This window comes from Crotalus tigris, unplaced genomic scaffold (genome assembly GCF_016545835.1).
Source record: "Crotalus tigris isolate CLP2741 ecotype Arizona unplaced genomic scaffold, ASM1654583v1 scf7180000017771.5222438, whole genome shotgun sequence".
In the NCBI taxonomy this organism is placed as follows: domain Eukaryota; kingdom Metazoa; phylum Chordata; class Lepidosauria; order Squamata; family Viperidae; genus Crotalus; species Crotalus tigris.
In genome coordinates, this window is record NW_024096622.1 from 4522215 (window position 1) to 4544591 (window position 22377).

The following is a 22377-nucleotide window of genomic DNA, read 5'->3' on the forward strand; positions in this document are numbered from 1 at the left end:
CCAAAGATTTAAGGTCTGCCTTCTGTGATCAGTTGATTTACAGATATGTTGTATGTAATTTTCATAAATCAGGCTTGATGTGATGGTGCTGTGATCTAAAACGTGTGAAAGTTATTTAGCTATTGCTAAAAAAATATCAATGTATTTCACGTTATTAGAATTTTTGTCATAGTTTACAGAGTAATACTTTCCCTTTCAATTATCGACTAGTGCAGTACTTATGTGTCCTGATTTTCAATTACTTTAAGCATAAACTGGAGCTTATACCCACCTCTCGCTCGTACTCCCTCACTGGGGCATCACTGCCTTGGTCCAGGCCACCAGAAGACAAAGAGCCATCTGAAGGGGAGGCCATTGGCTGACGCTTTGCTCCATAGCTACCTCCTGAGAATTCTCTCCGCAAAGCACTACCATTTTGTGCAGATGTTCCTAGAAATGCACCCAGGAATTTAACTACATACCATGTAAAAGCATTAGAACTATAACCCATAGTATTCATTGTCACCCTTTACCATTATTTGATCTACTGATGGTTGCCAGTTTTGTTTTTCCATTGTCATTCCTTTCTATCAAGGCTCTTCTCCCTTTTCCATCCCAGCCTCCATTTCAGCAAGAGTAAAAATAATTTTATATGCTGTATTGAATTAACCTCTCTGTGTTGGTTAAGGAGAAACTGCTAGGTGGGGTAAAGTATAGAAGGAAGGTTTAACATCTTCCACTAGCATAGAATCCCAAATATTTTGTCAACATTTCTGGAAATGTTGGTCCTATAACAGTTCATTGCAGATGAACAGCAGCCCTGAAATATATCTGAAAGTATGGCGCAACTGCCCCATTTCTTAGTGCCAATCCTGATTAGGCCTCCATCAATACCATGACTGCAATACACCAATAATAAAAACAATACAGAATGTTAAACATGATACGTGCATTGAAGTACATTTGTTTTCATAAAATATCATCATACTTTTATGATTAAATTTTTGCAATTTAATCCCAGCATACAATATTAAAATAGTGGAAGTTCTATGATTTTAACTTTCCTCATACTTCTCTACAACAATATGCACCGAGTAACAAGTGGTTTTACAGCTAACACTTCTTTACTGTTGCCAAGAAAACTCCCTGGGCACTTCCATGTAATTATCAGGAGTCAGGCTCAGCTCATTTCTTTAAAAAGATTAAATTTCATTAGTAATTAGTTCTGCAGCTCTTTCTCATATTCAGATGAAATAAAAATACCCCTTTATATGTTTATGAGGCTTTATTCTAGATACTACGTTGATATATTTCATAATAGTGAAATATGACAAATAGGCAAAAACAATTACATTTCCCCTTTTTTAAAATATGAAATATTGTGCTAATCTTAGTCGGCAAAAACTGTTTTCCCAACATGAGCACGTATTTTCTCAATAATAGGGAGTTCCAAAAGTTAACTAAGAAACAAACACAAATACACTGCTTGTAAACAGCTGAACTGTTTACAAAAAATAGATGAACCCAGTGTATTGCCTTTTAAAATTATTAAGTCTGCATTGCTTTCATATTTGTTTTCTCTCCAAAGAGAATGTCTGATCTTTTCTCTATAAATTCTTGACTAAATTCCCTTTGCTCTTAAGGTCGTATATCCTTGACCACCAAAATGTCTGCCTCTTTCTTAATACATCCTTCACAAAGCAGACAAATACAGAGGTAACAGTACACCCTTCTCAAGGAAAATAGAGAAAGAGGCTGACACCAAGTGAAGCTCAGCAACTTACTTGCTCCCAAGCCACTACTAGCACTCATGGAACGTCCAGGCTCAATCCGGGTTTTTGTGATTGAAGGGATACTGACAGAACCACTAAACATTGCCCGACTTTCCTGAGGCCGAAGGTTCTGCAACAGAAAGACAGTCAAGTCAGAAACAGCTAAGAGGTAAAGTCATATAAAACAGCAAGTTGACCAGGTTAGAATTTAGAGAAGACCTTGACTGACTCGCTCACTAATTAATAAGCACAGGCAATCCATCCCATTGATTTGGATATGCTAAAAATTATAAGCCAGGTTACTGAAGAATGATGAGAAATTGGGGGAAACACAATGGCAGGGTTAGAGTGGGTTAGGGAAAGCTGTGATAAGTAAATAGTCATCAGGGGCAGCAGATGATTGCAAGGAGGCAATTGAAAAAAAAGCTACGGATCCATCTGGTGGTGATGCTGTGTAACCCACATTTTTCTATCTTGTCAAGTAGTAGGTTGTGATCTACTTTATCAAATGACTTACTGAAGTCCAAGTAAATTATGTCCACAGCATTCCTCTGATCCATTAATTTTGTCACTTGGTCGAAGAATGCAATAAGATTTGTCTGGCATGATCTATTTTTGACAAACCCATGTTGGCTTTTAGTAATGACTTTGTTTGCCTCTAGGTGTTCGCTGATTCGTTGTTTGATTATCTTTTCCAGGATCTTCCCAGGTATTGAGGTCAGGATGATAGGTCTGTAATTTCTTGGGTCCATTTTTTTCCTTTTTTGTAGATGTACATCAGGTCTTTTCCAGTCCTCTGGTAGTTCCCCCGTGCTCCAGGATCTTTGAAAAAACAGTTCAGTGGTTCTGAGATCACATCTGCCAGTTCCTTGAGAACCTTGGGGTGTAATCCATCTGGTCCTGGTGATTTGAACTCATCTAGGCTGGACAGGTGCTCACTTATCATTTTCTTGCCTATCTTAACTTGTGTTCCTATTCTGTTTTTTATGGAACTATTTTTGATAGGTTGGTCTGTTTTTTCCCTTTGTGTAAATGTGATTTTTTTTTCCCTTTGTGATTTTGTTTATTTGTATTGTTTATTCATACTATGGATGTTTTAAAGTTTTGCACGTATGTAAATTGCTGAGAATTGTGAGAGTGTGATAGGGCAGAAAATCAATTAATAAATTTTATTTGTATCACATTTCAGACAAATTCATTTCGCTTTTGTTATATGTCAGACTGTGCTTACCATAGGCAGGTCTTTGAGGATCTGTATACCATCTCCTGGGCCCATGTGTGCTATATGGTTAAAGTTAGTTGGGTGAGAAATTAATTTATTTCTCATTTCTGGATCTCGCAGCATCTCTCTGCAAAAGAAAATATTCAGACATTGTATGTTGAAGTGGCTATTTGTAAACAGAAAGAGTAAATATGTACTATTCATAAAAATTATTCCACAACAGAAAACAAATAGCCATTTATATGGCTAAATTTTAAAAGAAAAGTAATTTCTATCTCAGCTGTTAGCTTGATGGAAGGGAAAAGGTCAGGAAGAACAGAGGTTTGGCTTAAAAGCTTAACAGCCCATGTTCACAAAAAAGTCCAAATGGTTACTGGGTCTCAGAGTGCACTACGAGAGGGAGTTGAGACAACATTCAAGAAAAGGTGTAGAAGTGGGCTCAGTGATGATCGGATGCTGCAAAGATGGAGGCAGAGATGAAGGACAGAAGAAAAGAAAAGGATTAGAAGAATACAGCACTACTCTTCACATGTTACACTTACAATAATTTAAAGAGCTTTAGAGAAATTTGCCAATGTGTTGTAGGATATAAAAGAAAATTCTTGAGAATTTTAGAAAACCTGACAGCATAAAACTGGTTCTAATCATAGGTTATCTAATAAATAGGTCTTAAAAAGCCTCAACAGTAGTGAAAAAAAAAATGCTAACTTGAAAACAAGCAAATTCAATTATTTCCATGTTTTCCCATAATTGTATACAAACTTTTATCAGCACAGCCTATACATGAGAAATGCTGAAACATTAACTCCATATTTCTTGAAAGTATTTTCTTAAAAATCAGAATCCTTTCTGAATATTTTCATAATAGTCTGAATGCTATCTTCCAAGGTGACCCTTTTGCTGCCTGAAAACTATACAAAATTTGAAAAATAATTGTCATCAGAGCACTGGGGAATATTACAGAGAATCAGATAGGAACTGTGCAAAAAAGAGAATATCAAAACTGGACAATATATTCATAATTAGCAATATAAATTTCTTTTGTAAAACTTTATTATTATCAGTCATATATACAGTATATACACACATGCACACACAAATGTACTTATGTACAGTAGTTGGAGACATGCATTCCAATTTACAATAGTTCTTTTGCATTTATATTTAAATTAAAACAAATTTAAGTATTGGGTTATACATAATATAAATAAAGCATAATATATAACAGAAAAGACAAATGTTTCAACGCATTGCCCAGAAATCCATTTTTTTCTAACAATCAATCAAACAAACAAAAAATACAACGACGGGACACAACAAGTCTTCAGGGTCTACAAGCATGGACAGAAGACAAGTACAGGTTGAATACCGACCTTCTCTGCTGCATTCTCTCTTCCTCGGGCACCCGGAATGAGTAGCGCCGTTTATTATTAATATTTCGGACCATTTGCTTCCGACTGTTATCTGATGTCTCAGGAACCACCAACTCATCTCCCTCTAAGAAAAACATAAAAATCCAAGCAGGATCACTTTTCCCCCCCCTCTCCAGAAGGCTAACTATAGAAAACTTTTCTAAATTAGGGATAACTGCTAATGCTAAAACAATGGAACAATATAAATACATAGTATAAGATTATGATTTTAAGCATATGCTAATTATATCTTATCTGCAAACATTCATTAAAAGCTTGAAAAATAAAAAAATACAGAGAATCCTGTCTTTGAAAGAAATGTAGATGTTTGACTTTTTTTCAACTGACCATTTTTTGCAACCCACATGGTTTATTACGGTATGTAACTTGTACATCTCTAAGTAAGCAAGTAAGTTCAGAGGCAAATTTATCTTGTTCTGAGATCCATGGACAAAACTGGGTGGTGGTGAGAACTATCATTGAAACAAGGCTAAAGTAAAGCTTTCCACTTCTGTGTTCGCACCTACTGTGGAGTTAATCTTGCATTCAGAATTTATTCTAAGAAAAACTTGATGCTTAAAGTAGACGTGATATACAGAAAATATTTGGCATATTATACAAAATAAATGGGTATTAGAAATGTTTATTTTTAGAGAGTGTAAAATAAAAGAAATAGGAACGTTTTTCTAGGAGACTGTGAGACAGAAAAGTTTACTCAAGCAATAGTCCTTCCTAGCCTTTAACTACCAGATTTGCCTGCTGAAACTTCTGTGATGCTGACTGAAACATTGCCTATCATCCACTTATTGGGAAGCGGCAAGAAAACACAAGAAGCATGAATTCCCAATGCTGACTCAATGATTTATTTCTCTATCTGTAGTTAATTTTTAATCTGAAAGTAAGTTGCAGATAAATACTACTAGAAGGAAGAATTTGAAATAATTGCCCCCTTTTGTCAATGGAAGCATTCTGAGTGGAACTCTGCAGTGCTACAAACATCCAAACCACTGCATTTAAAATAGTTTTATTTAGTTCAAAGATCTGGATCTATAATTTTAGGAAGTATTAATATATCTCATATTTGAAGAAGTGGAAGTAATTTCTTTAAAAATCTCAGTGGTAACAAAATCAGTACAAAATTTACTGATAGTCCTTGACTTATGACCAGTTGCTTGTAATCATTCAAAGTTATTATGGACTTGCCAAAAGCTACTTATTACCTGCTTCCACAATTCAGACAGGTGCACAATTTCTCTGCAGTCACATGATTAGATTTTGAGCTCTTGGCAACTGGCTCAACTTTATGGCCAGTTACATTGTCCCATGGTCATGCGACTACAGTTTGTTTTTTGCCGGTTTCTGGCAAAAACGTTGATAGGAATACATTGATTTGTTTAACAATCATGGAGTTTGCTTAACAACCACTGCAAAAAAAGTCATAAAATCATGTTTGGTCACTTGAGTGCCTCGATTTATGACTGTCATGATTTATGATGGAAATTCCAGACTCCATCATCAAGGACTACCTGTAATAGACTTAAAATTCAATTATATCTGAAGTGCTAATAATATGAGAAATCTAAATGGAGTAACTGGTTTCTACTTCAAAGTTTTAGCCTAAAATGATTAGCTAGCCCATTTGTTTCTTAATTATATTTAAAACCTTGGGAACTGCACCATTTACAAATTTTATGTTGAAATGCTTCTGAGGAAAGGCTACTTGGATTGCATTCAGTGCATCAGCATTCTATTAATGTCTAAATGAACAATAATTAATGTAGATAGCAGTTGTTGTTTTTTACTTACCTGCCATCTTATTTTTGAAATAAATTAATCTAACAGTTTCTAGTCCTAGGACATTTAGCGACCCTTCTGTGTTCAAAGGACGTACCTAAAAAAATGTAAAGTGTAAAAAAAAAAAAGCAAAAAGATATGAAGAAAATGTGAAACAGTATAAACTATCATACATCATACATGAATATGATGGCAAAAATTCAGGAGGACCTTGGTGGGGTTTGAAATATCACAACTGTTAACTGATAAGATAGTTGTAAACTATCTCTAATGTCACCTGCATCTGCATAACCAATTTGTTTTCTCTTCCCTTTCTCACCTCCATGTCTCTCCAACTGAAGTCCTACATCAGTTTAACCACTCACTGATGAAGTGAGCTGCAGCTCACACAAAATTATTCTTTTAATAAAAAATGTTAGGCAAAAAAATTGTACCAAACTCCTTCTGATGAAATGTTAAAAAATATTTAATAGACATATATGTATTGTACTGTTCAGAGTGTCTTTTCTTTAAGAATTCCAAGTGCTTGAAACATTTCTCTTCTTTTTATTGCAACAAAAAGAAGCACTCTGAAGCAGCTTCGATGAGTAGTTGCCTCATACCTAATTAGTTTCCATTGTAAACCTGAAGGTGGGTGGTTGTCCCCGTTCCTACTTCATCAGATTAATATTTTAATATTTTAATCCAGATGGAACTCAATATATATTTTAATTCATATTATGAATAACCTGTCCAAACTGTTTAATTTTCTGTATAATTCATTAGTTACCTTCTTGAGGGGGATGGTCTGAATCCACTCCATTGAGTTCACATCGAATATATCAACTGCATTTTCACTATAAACAGAGAGGTATGGTGCATTGTAACCTAGGAAGAAACACAGATATATGTCTGGATAATGCCTTACGGACATACGTTAGATTGGGTTGAAAAATGACAGGTAAGGAAATCACTTTTAGCATATACCACTTGTAATTAAATTAGAAGTACATTTTCTATGGTTGAAAATAAGCCTAGTTTTTTTTATTGGTGTCTACCTATCTGTTTTAATATTTGTTGAAAATAAGCTGTAGGTCAATTGCCTCTCACTATGTTCACATTATATGATTAGCCACACTGAATGTTAAAATGAAGCCTTTGGGAAAAAGAATAAACCATTAACTATAGCTAAGAAATAAAACAGTATCAAATATTAATCATATATTTGCTAGTCTAATATTACCTCAGTTTCCAAGACATTGAAATTATGTACAACCAGTAATCATTCAGAAATGAGCAGTTAACTAAATAAACCAAATTCTAATATAAACTGATATAATTGTAATGGTTGGTACGTGAATGTGTAATACACATATAAACACATGCATGTGCACACATACAGATATACATATGCAAAGGGGTATTTTTCTGAGGTTATGGATATTTTTTGAAGAACTGATGCAGCATTACTTGATATCACACCTTCTAGCATCTTCCTATTAGCAGAATATACCTATCACTAGTAGCAATTTATTAAGTATGCTCTTTTATCACTATACTGAGAGCTTTAACTGTGGTAATTAACTTCAGCTATGGTAACTATAGTTAGTTATATCAATAGAACTTTCCTTGCATTCATTCTAGAAGCAGTATATAATAAATTCCCATGATGGATGGCAAATCATGCTTCCTCCAACCTAGAGACTTATTTCAAAACCTATGATTCTTTTCTGGGAGGAAAGTCATAATGGTTTGCCAAATAATATTAGTGCTAAAAAATAAATGAAGAGGAAATACATGGGTAAGAAGGAAAGGGGGGATCAAGATATAACATCACAATATTACAACAAATGGATTATTATCATAGCACAGGAGTATCAAACTGCCGGTCCACGGGCCGGTTGCATCATGTGGAGGCCGCCCCCACCCCAGCTCCAGCAATGCAAAAAAAGTTGCGATACATCACAATACATCACGTGATGTGGTGAGTTTGACATCTATGTTGTAGCTCATTGTTAAAAAGTTATTTATGTTTCAGTATCGCATCTCCTACAATTTGTTGTTATTAACTGCTTGATTAATTACACAGTGTTATTCAAATATTGTGAACGACTTCAAGCCATGAGGAAAAACAATCCTTTACTTAATTAATGTAATTGCAGAGACTTACAGGAAGAAGAAGGAGTTGCAGGCCACATTAGTTCTTGTTGTCTAGATCTTCGACCCTGACAGTCCACATAAATCCCTACACTGCTAAAACACAGCAGGTATTCTTTATTTGAGATTTCAACAGCACAGATAGCATCAGTTGGCTGCTGTGTAATGAACGACAGTGTGTGATCATCTGGATGAAGCAAACTATGTGGATTTCCTTCTCCAGTCAAAGGGTACTTTAAGAATCCTGACTGATAGCCAACAAAAAGCCGTTCGCTAAAGATAGCCATCCACTGGACATTCCCAGCTACTTGGATTTCTTTTATCTTTTTATGGCGTGTTTTGCTATGATTTAACTCATAGCACAGGACCTGTCTTTTCATTGCTACACACAGGCAAGAAAGGGCTCCATGGCGCACTTGTCCAGAAACTATGGTCTGGCAACCTCTAGTTTCTGCCAGTTTATAAAAATCAATCTCTCGACCATCCAGAGCTGTCATAGGAAATAGTCGTACATGACGGTTTCGTCCTGAAATCACTGCAATAAGTTGTTCATTTGAGATGAGCTCAATCTGATGAACTTTCTTATTGTCACCAACACGAATTATCTCTGTGAAAATAAAAGGTGGCAAAAAATTATCTTAGAATATAAAAAGTGTGCTCAAATCTATAGTATTCCTCTTGCTTATTGAGTCTACAAACTTATTTTCCAAACTGCTTTTTTCCACTAACAATTTCTTCTAAGAATCATTGTATCCCATTTGCATTTTCAAAAGTCTGCCTTTGACTTTTTTCCTATCAGGGTAATTACCTTTGAATAGGAGTCTATTCAAGTGTCCTCAAAAAGGAAGTTTGTACCTTCTTTTCCCAGAGTCAGTTCTACATTCTTTATACTGCTTCCCTTCCCTGCCTCATGGATGCTGTGTTTCTGTGTTCTACATAGTTCCTATTAAAATTGTGTCATCTATCCATTGCCAAACAAAACCATATAATGTTTAGATAGGTTGTGCCTGTTGTTATACAATTGGATGGGTTATGCTTGGTTTTATCTACGCATTTTGAACATTTTATTTCTGTTTTTAATTATTTCATCTAATTCATATTCACCATGCCATTCCTCATTAAAAAAAAACAACAGCAATAATATTTGTCAGCTGCCCCTATGTTTGAATTGGGTGGTCATATATACTGAATAAATGAACAAATAAATGCAAAACTATTGACTTTCAATCTTCTGACATATCACAGACTGAAGAGTTTTTAAATACAGGTAGTCTTCAACTTATGACCATTTGGGAAGTTATGACAAATATCTCCAGAGCTATTTATGATTTGTTTTTGAAGTTATGGTCGACACATCCTGCACAATGATGGGATCGCATTTGAAAAGCTTGGCAACTGGCTCATCTTTATGGCCATTTGCAGCATCCCATGATCAATGACTGTAATTTCCAATGTTTTTTGTCAATTTCTCACAAAAAATGCCCATGGGGGAGAATGGATTTGCTTAACACAAAAATATCAGTCATTTGATGCCTCGATTTATGATCACAACAAATTATGACCATAATTTCAGGCTCAATTATGGTTGTAAATTGAGGACTACCTATAGAGGGAAACAGGGAAAATTTGAACACTATAGCATAGTTAATATTTCTTAATTCAGTTATAAATCACAGAATGAGAATTTATAATGCTTGCTAGATATCTTCCCTATCTTTTAAGCAGAAATTCTTAGCAATGTACATGGCACTTCCTTTTCCATTTTTTATGGCAATAGTAATAACTTGGTAGTTTGGTATAAGAAAGAAATGACTTTCTCAAAGTCACTGAGTAGGTTTCCTTTGCTGAGGGTGGACTTGAATCTGAGCCTCCCTAGTATTAATTCAACAACTTAACCATTAGGCCACACCGAATGAAATAAAAAGTACATCTTATTTGAATTTTCACTTTTCCAATATAAATCTAATACTCTTACCATCCTTTGTAACATGAACAACAAATAACCCTTCTTCATTCCCCAGAGCTATTCGTTCATGATCTGAAACAGTTAAAAATGAAAAAGAAAAAAAAAAAATAACTGAAACACACATTGTATAAGGAAAAACAAGTATCAGATACCAAGATAGTTGAAACCAATTTAATATTACAAAGTGTAATGATACTATTAATTGTTTCATTTTGCCTTTAAATAAAAATGAAAAAAAAATATCTCTGGGATTCCTGTAATAACTAAACAACATAAATGTTCAAAATTCAAAGTAGGTGAAAGGTTAAAAATGCCTAAAGAAAATTAATGCACACTTTTAACTAGTGTAACACATTTACAAATCAAAGAAAAATATTATTTCCAAAATTTTAGAATTTATTTGACTCATAAATTATTTTCCATTTTGCTTTCCATTTTTTTATCATATTAAATAGTTTTGTAATTCACAATACCTCTCATCATCTTTATCATTATTCCACTCCATAAACTACCAGTTTTCCGTTAGATGATATGTTATCTTGGCCATTTAGTCTATATGGACTGGTAACCTGGTATCTCCCCAATATTTTAAGCTCCAATGCTTCTTTATTATTGGATACCTTGCTTAGGACCGACAGGAATTGAAATCTAAAACATCGGACTGCTCATTTACCTGGACCCAAACCTAATATAATTCTGAGAGATATGCATAGATTTGTTTATTAGTGTCTACATTATATTTTATGTCCTTTTTACATAACATTAAGAGAAAGGCTTGTGCTGTTAAATTATCATATTTATCTGAAAAGAACACAAGGTTTTTTTTCTCCAAATATTTATAAATGGGAGGATAATTTTACATTTGCTGAGTAAAAAGGTCTCTGAAGATTACCAGGTACTTTGAAAGGGATGCTGCTTGATGAATTTAAATATTTTTGAAAGTCCTAAAAGAACTTCTCACTTTTCTTTCCTCACTAGTCAATTACTTCATCCATGTTTTTCTTATCCATACAGTTATATTTTCCCTTGTGCTTCCCTTCCTAATACTTTATTTACTGCTTTTCCTCAGCTCATCTCCATTCCTTTTTTTCCTTCAGTACCTGCTAGAAGAAGGGAGGGCTGTGCATGTGAATGTACAGAAAACATGATTTGTGTACATAAATGGAAAATCAACTTTAAAAATGAGATATGATACTTTACAGGCAATCAATTTTAATATAGAGATACCTTGGTACTCAACTGCTTAGAACAGTGGTGGCAAACCTATGGCACAGGTGCCAGAGGTGGCACTTGGAGCCGTCTCTGTGGGCACATGTGCCATTGCCCCAGCCTTGCCTCCTCCTGTGACCCCCTCCTCACCAGCAATCCCCCTGGAGGAGAGTCGCCCCCGAGCATGGCCCACACGGAGCAGCGCAGCCAAGGACATGGCAGCCAGGCAGCGTGAACAAGACTCTGCCCTCACACCCCATTGCACACAGTTGATGCTGCGGGGCGTGGGCAGAGGGCATGGCCGCAATGGTGCTGTTGGGCTGCCTGGGCGATCTGCGGTGGGCCCTGGAGGTGGTGAATGGCCCTGCGGGCAGGTGGGGTGGGGGAAGGGCAGGGGGAGGAGTGGGGGCAGGGCCAGTTTTTGGGCACTCAGTCTCTAAAAGGTTCGCCATCACTGGCTTAGAAACTCATTGAATTTGGTACTCAACGCATTTTGACATGAAAAACTTGTCCAGTACTCAACATTTGTTTGGTATTCTATGCACAAGCTACAACATCTTGGTGTCAGCTGCCTTGTGACTCACTACATTATTCCTTATGGGAAAAATTTGTTTGGTACTTATTGTTTTTGGTACTCACGGCACCTCCCAGAACCAATTAAACCTGAGTGCCAAGGTACTACAGTATTAGTTATTCATTCAATTAATATGGATTTACTTTTTTGCCCTTGCCCTTTCCTTTTTTAGAACAAGACTTGTGGAAGATCTATGTGTGTGTGTGTGAGTACAGATTGAGTTTGTATGACATTTGTTAGGGGGAGAGGCAGATTTCACTGGATTTAGTAATTCTAGATTAACTTTATTTTTGTGTTTACAATTTTCTCCAATTGTTTCTTAAATTCAGAGGCAAATTCCTGCCAGGCAAATGTGGTACATTGCTTCAAAATTCCAGTATGAATTAACACTTCATAGTTAAAATAAGAAATCTGTAAAATGTCTTTAAAAATACATACCTATAATTGCTGCTGCTTGGCTAGTTTTAATAAGGGGTAAGGTACTATCATATGCTTCTTTGGGAGCGTAGACTGAGCGATCTTTGAGCTTATTCTTCTTTAAGATCCGATGTAATTCATTTAAGACTCCTACCCATTTACTCTTTTCATTTTCACTGTCAGCTAGGATCAGGACTGAACACTTATTACTTGATGCTAATAGCTGAGAAGCTGAAACCTGGAAATGTTATAGATACATGTAACTAAAAAGTGAGATTCTTTGATAAATAACAATGTCATTTATTTATTGAATAAATACATTTATTCAATGTATTCAAAAGATACCCTCAATGTAACTATTTTGTAGTAAATAAATTAAGAAGTCAACATCAAATATAAATTACAAAAGACCAATGAAAGTTAGTGAGGCATCAAAAAAAATGCATAGTGAATGACCCCAGTTCAAATCACTGTTTACCCAGTGATGAAGCTGTATCAGTTTCTGTAAAAGAACTGTAATGAAGACAAAATGGACAGGATAAAACTATGAATAAAATCTGATTTTAAAAATATAAATATTAGCTTGTATACTGATAGTTCTTGAGATATGATCGTAATGGAGCTTGCCCATTATAGTCAGATGTTGCAATGGTAGTTAGGTGAAGCGTCTCACCTAACAACCTCCACATGTCTGCTCTCCCTAATAAATCATTAAATAAATGGTTGTTAAGTGGAGAACAGGGTGCCTCAGGTGGGGGAGATCTGCCTTGCCTTTCTCCCCCCCAAGGCCTCTCCCACCCCTGAGATGCTTGTGCTCTGCTTCCTATCTCATGGGCTTTTTCTACTTCCACAAGGTCCCCTCATGCCTTTGCATGATTCCCACCCCATCAGGCCAAACTCTTCCTTTGAAGAGTTCTGAGTCCTTCCAGAGAAGTGAAATGGATTGCTCCTTTGTGCAGCTGCATGGTGTGGTTCCGGAAGTGGCCGCCATTTTGTCCTATCCACAAAATAGCAGCTGCATTTGAGTTACTATCACAAAGGCTGGGGACAAATTGCTTTGTTTACTGCCTTAACAAGACCTGCACAGCGCTGTAGAAGCTTTCTGCAGCATTAGGAAGCTTCTGCAGTGCTGTATAGATTTCATTAAGGCAGCAAAATGAAGCAGTTTGTCTGGCAATCATCATTTTGTCCCTGTCCACAAGTAAGGAGGACAAAATGGCGGCCATATTCAGCCATGCAGCCAAGGGACAAACTGTTTCATTATGCTGCTTAAACAGGGTCTACATAGCACTGCAGAAGTTATCTGCAGCATTCAGAAGCTTCTGCAGCACTGTGGAGACCTTGCTAAGGCAGCAAAACAAAGCAGTTTGTCTGGTGGCTACCATTTTGTCCCAGCCCACAAGCAAATGAGACAAAATGATGGTTACCTGCACACAGCCAGGGATAGGGGGCCTGCCATTCTTCACCAACATGAATTTCAGAAAGTAAGTGTGCTAGGTGATAGGTGTGAGGCGAGCAGGACCACAAATTGTGGGATCATAGTGGGGTGGGATGGGGGTAGACAGATGGGGGTGCTGCAGCATCCTGTGGTTGGTCATAAGGACAAATGATTGCAGGGATGCTGCAGTAGTTGTAACTTTGAAACAGGGTCCTATGTAATTCTGGGGTATCTATTGTAACTTTAAACATTTGTTAAGTGTCCTGTCGTACGTCAAGAACGATCTGTATAGCATTTTTTAAAAAACTGTGAAGGCTAATTAAATTAATTGCATCATTTCTGGAGGATTAAAATCAGACTTTGTTGATATTCCTATATTTTAAAATATAAAGCTTGAATAAAAATATGAAATTTCAAAGGAATCCACAAAAACCACACTGACTAACAAATAGAGAAATGTCCATTAATTTTTAAAAAATGAATATAAGAACAATTAATTTTCTAATTTGTGTTGCAATTGTATTAGGGTATTACTTACCCTAAAAATACAGGGAATATCTTTTCGGTTTGCATGGATGACATCAGAAGCCAGCACAGAACACACTGAGAATTCTTCATCCCTGTTATAAAGACATTTTTTTTAATCCACCAGTAAGAAATTATAATATTTGAACAGTAACTAATCACATTCAGAGCAGGCTTTCTTAACCCCTGTGTAATGAACTTCTTTGAAAGTCAGGCAAAACTGACTCTCAAAGTATATGGACTTTCCAGAAAAATGTATTCAAATTATAAAATAAAACACACAATACAGATTGTTTTATAAAGGAAATTGATTATGCTCAAATACAGTTATCAAAATATTCAAAATGATAAATATATAACATATAGTCTTTAATAATTCATTAACTTAATAATAAGACAAGTAGAAATTAGTAAAAATAAAAATGTATTTGTTTTTCTGATCCAATATCACAGACTGCCTGAAATCAATCCACAGACCTCCAAGCAATCCATGGACCTCAATTAAAAGCCCCTATTCAAGAGGAAAGTCATATCAGCACAACATAGAGCTGTAATGATATTTTATATTTAGCTTGCCATAAACCTATATTATTTTCAGATCAATATTTGTAGCAAATAATTTCTTCATATAAATGTTTGCTGTCTATTTGTTAAATTGTTATAAGGGGGTAAAATATAAGAGTGAAAGATAGATCAATAGCTCCGCTAGAAATGTCACAATAGAAAACTGATAAACTTTTATTTACTACATTTGAAAGAAAATTTCAAAATAATATTGCTATAATATCCCCATCACTGAAGGCCATATAGTCAATTTTATTATCTTGAAGATACTTGAGCTCTCACTCTGAAATTTTATTTGCAATAATTCTATAACAACTAAAAGTTTTTAAGTCTTTGGAATTTTATTTATTATTTATTTATTCATCATATTTGTATAGCTGCCCATTGACCTAAAATGGGATCTGTTCTCCACATAACATCTAAAAGTAGATACAAAAAACCCAATTAAACAAAGGAATCAAGAAATATGTACTTATTCATTTACTTATTGTAGAAAGTGACATAGTTGTTGTGGCAAAAGTATGTGAATCTTTAGGATTATCAGTTCATTTGAAAAGAAAATTAGAATCAGGTGTTTCAGTTAATAGGATGACAGGTGTGAGGGTGGTGGGTGCTGCCTTATTTAAATAAAAAAAATTCTGGGTGTTTGCTACCAAAGTCTGAACTTCACAATTCAGCTATGCGGAAATGTGTGTTATTGCTCAAACAAAGGAGATTTCTGACGACCTCTGAAAAACAGTTGTTGATGCTCACCAGGTTGGAAAAGGTTACAAAACTATTACAAGGAGTTAAAACCCACTAGTCCATTATCAGGCAGATTATGCACAAATGAAGCCAATTCAACCCTCTCAGGAGTGATCAACCAACCAAAATCACACCAGGGTAACGTCTAAGGAACTAAAAGCCTATCTTGCATTTGCGAATGTCAGAGGACAGGAGCCCACTATCAGGAGAACAATGAACAACAATGGTATACATGGAAGGATTGCAAGGACAAAGTCACTACTTTTATGAAAGAACATTGCAGCCCCTACGCAATGTGCAAAATAACATTGGATAAGCCAGAAAGATATTAGAAGTATGTTTTGTGGGCAGATGAGATCAAAATAAAATTTTGAAGCCTGAATGAAAAGCATTACATTTGGAGACTTCCGGTTTTTGCATCTGCAGTGCATGGCCACGTGACAGCGGACCTCTGCTCCCCACGGCAAGTTTCTTCCTGCTGGGGGGACCCTAGATGGGTCCAAAGTTGCCCCGGAGAGGTGACTGTGAAGGATGGGCACCCCGTCGATCATGAAGCGACGGCAACAGCTTCATTTGATCCGGGGAAAGCCCTCTGAACCCGACAGGAGAAAGGCTAACGTGAGATCAGCATCTAGCCCAAGCTGCTTGCAGCCGAAGTCCCAGAGCACAGATTTAAACATCGTTGAACAGCGTGCTTGGAATTGGTGAGAGTACTGATCTTCTTTCTTCTATCTACTATTTAAATCCTTGGAAAGATCCCCAAGGCAAGAAAACCTCCAGAAGTGAAGGGAGAGGATTATATCCCTATTCCCTTACAGACGGAAGTGGCAAATTAACATAAAAGGTTGAAAGACATATACTAAAATTTGATTTAAAATATTTAAGTTTGGACAAATCTAGGAACTAAAAAACTGTCAAGATTATACCCTAAAAAAATTATGATGAATTTATAAAAATATCTAACAAAAATAACTTTTTGATGGAAAGAAAAACTGAAAAAAGGAATAACTGCTGACACCTAGTGGAGAATCAAAGAATAGAACACTAACAATAAGGAATCAGAAATTGGCAGAATGCCCAGAAAAAGTTGTTCCTTTGAATTGCAAATAACCTCGAAGACAGCTGGGAACAAAGGAAGAGCCAGCTATACGATTAAAAAGTGTTTGAAAGAAAAAAACAACACCTGGTCTGTTGCTTAAACCTCAGAACTGTTTATGGTAAAAAAAACAAAACTTTGGCTTTTTGGCTAATCTTTTAGAGGAGAATTTGCAGGATTTAAAGCGGCTTAATATACTGAATCTGTAATTTTTACTGACTGATAAATTGACTTTTGAATTGAAACTTTGATGAAAGATTATTTGAAGGGGGAAGACAACATGGATATCACATATGTATCAAAAAATGACAGGATGCCACATCCAATATTTTCTCCTGAAGGACTTAGCATAGAAAATCAAGGGCCTCCAGAAGCAATACTTCAAGGCAAGATAAATACTTTCCCAGAAGAAATATATGTAATGTTAGGACAAATACAAATGACAATAGATTCAAACCACAACAAAATTTGAAACAACTTTGAGGATTTAAATATGCATATTTCCAATCTAAATCTACAATTAAAAAATACCCAGGAAATAACAACAAAGGAACAAACAAATCAGACAGCAGATTACAAACTAGAAGAGTATGATTAAACTGATGAAATAACAAAGGAAAAGAATTACAATTTGACACAAACAGGAAAAAATCTATAAGGTTCTGATACAACAAGAAAAATGGAATTATTAGGAGAGCTATTAAAGTTTGGGGGATAGAAAGAATTTATCTTACTTACTTCATCTTTTGTATTCCCAACAACATTTGCAAAAATACAGGAACTGTTGGGTAAGCAGATTACATCAACTTGGAAAATTACTTGGCAAAAAAAAAATCAGAGATCGATACAAGAGATTTGACTCGTCCTACCAGATGGACTATTATGTGAATAAACATTTGTTTGAATATGGCTAAAAGAACAGAGAAGTTTGAACATAAAGGGGCCTTATAACAAGAAAGATAATGAGATTTAAGTAATATAGTATGTTTTATAATATATTAAATGTTAAAATAGTAGGTTGATGTAACTTTTATTAATATATAAGTAAAATATAAACTGATTCATTTGGCGAAAGGCAAACACTGCATTCCAGCATATCTAAAAAAATTATGGTAGTGGCAATATCATGATTTGAGCCTGTTTTGCTGCCTCTGGACAGGATGACTTCCCATGGACCTCTGAGTTCTTAATTGTGCCAGGAAAATATCAGAATATCTGTCCATGAATTGAAGTTCAAGAGAAAGTCAGTCATGCAGCAAAATGATCTAAAACATACAAGTCATACAAACAAAGAATGGTTTAAAGCAGAAGAAATTTAATGTTTTGTAATGGCCAAGTCCAAGTCCTGACCTTAATTCTGCAGGAATGTTGTAGAAGGTCCTAAAGAAGGCAGTGCATGAGAGAAAGCACACTAAATCCTCTAACAGGAGAAATGGGCTTAATTTTTTTCAAACAAATATGCACAAAAAATCGACACTTATGTGGTCTATGGCGCTCTCTGAACTTCGTTGTTTGCTTACAGATGTTGATGCACAAATGATGCCCTGAATCAGTGCCCACCAGTTAGCTAGTCAGGTAATAAACCATCTGAAAACAAAGAACTAAGCTCAAAGATCACCGACTCCATAATTCAACCTTGAGTTACCAACAGTATATTCTCTTCTATTGATCAACAGTTATCAGAAACATTTAGCTGAAATTATTGCTGGCCAAGGGTGACACATCAGTTACTAAAAGCAAAAGTTTACATCTTTTCCCACACATAAATATGGAGCTTTAGATCATTTTCACAATAAACCAATGAACAAGAATAATATTTTCGACTCATTTGCTTAATTGGGTTCTCTTTTTCTAGTTTTTGGATTTGTGGAGAACAGGTCATACTTTAGGTCAGACATGTCAAACACCAGGCCCGGGGGCCGGATGCGGCCCGTGACATGGTTTCATGTGGCCTGCGAAGCCATCCTGGAAACAGTGAGGGAATGGACCCTGCTGCCTTGGCCCCGGCCCAGGCCGGTCAGGAGCCAATATACAATTTTGTGGCCATCTATACTGAAACACATTCAGTCTTAGCTCCACAAGGCCATCTGGAGACAGCGAGGAACCAGCCCCTGCTGCATCGGCCCCGTCCCCTGGGTGCATGCTGGGGAGGTGTCACCCTTTGTGAGGAATGAAGAAATGCACCATTGCTTGGAAGTGGCCAGCAAATGGCCCTTGCCTACTTCACATATCCAGCTTGATGGGCTCCGGGGGAGGGGTTTTGGCAGGCTCTTCCAGTGGACCATGCTTTGGAACTTGCCCTGGTCCCACCCCCTTCTGCCAGAGACCCTTAGATCTGTCCCACTCCTGCCCAGGCCCCCACTGGCACCCTTGACGTGAACGATGTAGAGCTGGCCATGCCCACCCAGTAGGCCACACCCACTCCAGCCATGCCCACCCAGTAGGCCGTGCCCACCCTGGCCATACCTACCCGGCCCCCCAAGGACAACCGCAATGCTGATGCGGCCCTCAATGAAATTAATCCCTGTTTTAGATCATACTTATGCAGAAATACTGAAATTTCAAAAAGGTTAACAAACTTTTAAGCACTACTTTATCTAGGTGCAATTAGTAAGTGTTTAAAAAGAAGTCCTACTGGCCAATTGTGAATATACACTAATAATAAATCCATTTAAAGAGAAATATGATTCTTTACCTGAAACAACAATCACTATCATTTTAAAACTTCAGTTATTTAAAGCTCAATAATAGTTCCATATTATACCACAGCTACTGCTGATGTTCTCTTAAGTACAGCTTATCAAAAAAAGATAGGCTATAGGAAAATGGCTGACTTTTATCTTATTCATACCAGCAGAGACTCAAAAGAGAAGCACTTGCTGCCTTTGGTATTAAAGCATGCCATTCCTACCTCATATCAAGAACTTGACTAACTACCACACTGGGCTGGGATGCTTTTCCTTCTGCTATATCATAAAGGAAGAGCTTGAAGTCACAGACAACAGCCAGGGCTCTCTGCCAGCCTTTCTTCACTCCAGCTGGCTTAGGGATCTAAAAAGAAATTAATGACATTAATTTAATTAAATGCAAAAAATCAAAACAGGCAAACAATTTTAACACCTAAGCATAATATGCAAAATGTACTTTCAACATTTATACAAGAAACCATTCAGCAAGTCAATCGGATATGCATTTATACTGTAAAAATAAGCTTAGTCAACTGTCATGTCTTCCTTCAAATAGAGCAGTGAAGAAGCTGATGCCTCTTCTACATGCAAGATTGCAGCGATCTAAGATCAATGCTAGTTCCAATTTCCCACAAAGCAATGGCTCTAGGAGCATTGAAAATATTGTAGCATTTCTTCTGGAAGTATAGGGCAGGTGGTTCTCACTGGCAAGAGTCCGTACTTTGTCCCATTTCTTGGGATTTCTTATTGTGTTCTGCAGCTAAGGCACCTTGGAGTTGTGCCCCAGTTCATGTCTTCTCCCGTCACTCTGGGGGGCACCATCTTTAGTAACCATACAGTGTAATCTCCCCCCCCTTTCTTTTCTCTCATGGAGAAAAGTAAACATGAGATTAATCAGCGTGTGTTTGGAATATTATCCCAAACATGTTTTTTCATGAGGCAAGCCCTCTCTCAACAGAGTGGGGGGGGGGGATATGCATTTATCTTCAATCTACAACACAGTCCTTTCAGCAGTTCCAAGAAGGTTCCATACCCATTTGCACTACTCAAGTGACCCTGATGACCCAGATAAACCTCCAGGTGGCCTCAACAACCCTCTAAAAGAATGCAAATGACCAGCTGTGTGCAAGGAGTATAAATCCTTCCATTCCCCACCATCCAGTCAGAGCTAAAGAAACTTCTTGAATATGAAGTGAAATATCTTCAAAGAAAAACAAGACAATCCAGTTGGCTAGTGAAAAAAGCACCTTTGGGATAACTATGACCTGAATGACTGAGAATCTCCATATATTTAGGGTATTAGCTGGTTACATTTTTTATGCCCTTCCACTAGCCAGAGGAAGGGAGCACTGGCCACCTTCATAGGATAATGGAGTATAGCAGGATAGATATTAGCACACTAGTACAAAATTGCAATACCAATGACAGTATGGAAGTGCACTGAAAACTACCAACGCCTAGCTTTTTCTCTGAAACAGTAGCAGACATTTTGCGGTTTACTTTGTGTGTGTTTGTATGTATATACATACACACACATATTGTATGTATACACACATACACACAAACGCAAACACTCACACTTTTGTTGTAAAAATGATAAGAAATTTCCATTTAAGAGAGATAGACACACACAGAGAAAAATGAATATCAATGGTAAACATAAACCAACAACACAGGTCTTCTTAGACTTACTCGGACATGCCCTTCATAAGCAGTTCCTATTCCTTTCTGTGGATCAATCCCTAGAGGACCTTTTGTCTGTTCAGGTGGGATGGGACATACTGCTGGTGCTTTGTCTGCACAGGTCACATGGCATGAAAATCCACAGACTGGGAGGAAAGACAGTATTTGTAATTAAAATGTACATCTATCTTTGTTGACTGTGTAATACTTATTTTAATAATATGAAAATCAGTAATAAACACAAATATCATCATCAATTTTTCTTGGCCAATGGAACTATGTGCCTATTATATGCTAACTCAGAGAAGGGAGATTTGCTATAGATAAACATGTAGTAGAGTACTATTTCCCAACGAATACATTCACACTCACTATACTAATACCTTCTGGACTATTAAAACTATAGTTATATACAACTGAAATGAGTCATTTCACAGAAGTTCCAAAGATATATGTTCTGATGAAGGTTTATACTTTTGCAACATTGAAATTGCTAATTTATAAAGTGCAGATTAGGAATTTAAATAGGAAATTAATATAAAACTATTGTCTGATTAATTGGGTATGTCTAGTTTAATGAGAAGAAGGACTAGGTGTGACGTGATAGCAGTGTTCCAATATCTCAGGGTTTGCCCAAATAAGAGGGAGTCAAGCTATTCTCCAAAGCACGTAAGGGCAGGACAAGAAGCCATGGATGGAAACTAATTAAGGAGAAAAGCAACCTAAAACTAAGAAGAAATTTCATGACATTTACAACAATTAATCAGTGCAACAACTTGCTTCCAGTGGAACAACTTGCCTTGTGAATGCTCCAACACTGGAAGTTTTTAAGAAGAGATTGGACAACCATGTGTCTGAAATGGTATAGGGCAGGCATGTCAAACTCGTGACATCATGTGACGTCACGCGACATATCACGACTTTTTCCCCAGTGCCGGCAATGGGGTGGGCGTGGTTTTGGTGTGACACATCTGGCCCATGGGCCAGCAGTTTGACATGCCTGGTATAGGGTTTCCTGCCTGAGCAGAAGGTTGGACTAGAAGACCTCCAAGGTCCCTTCCAACTCTATTATTCTATTCTATTGAATTTTTGTTCAAAAATTACTTTTTAAAAGAGTTAGATGTTGTTTCATATATATCTTCCACATCACTCTTATCAG

General features: G+C 36.5%; 1 protein-coding gene across 7 annotated transcripts in view; it reads right to left on the reverse strand.

Annotated features, from left to right (window-relative positions):
* CDC42BPA (CDC42 binding protein kinase alpha) overlaps positions 1-22377 on the reverse strand; it is a 154519-nt gene that overhangs the window by 5015 nt on the left and 127127 nt on the right. For all 7 annotated transcript variants that reach the window (XM_039341746.1, XM_039341747.1, XM_039341750.1 and 4 more), the window contains 12 exons: positions 21228-21364; positions 19760-19899; positions 14458-14539; positions 12503-12719; positions 10291-10353; positions 8329-8922; positions 6949-7046; positions 6192-6276; positions 4347-4470; positions 2983-3100; positions 1764-1881; positions 272-429 (listed from right to left, as the gene is read on the reverse strand). In XM_039341746.1, the coding sequence (XP_039197680.1) occupies positions 272-429; positions 1764-1881; positions 2983-3100; positions 4347-4470; positions 6192-6276; positions 6949-7046; positions 8329-8922; positions 10291-10353; positions 12503-12719; positions 14458-14539; positions 19760-19899; positions 21228-21364 (1934 nt within the window). The remainder of the gene's footprint in view (positions 1-271; positions 430-1763; positions 1882-2982; positions 3101-4346; positions 4471-6191; positions 6277-6948; positions 7047-8328; positions 8923-10290; positions 10354-12502; positions 12720-14457; positions 14540-19759; positions 19900-21227; positions 21365-22377) is intronic.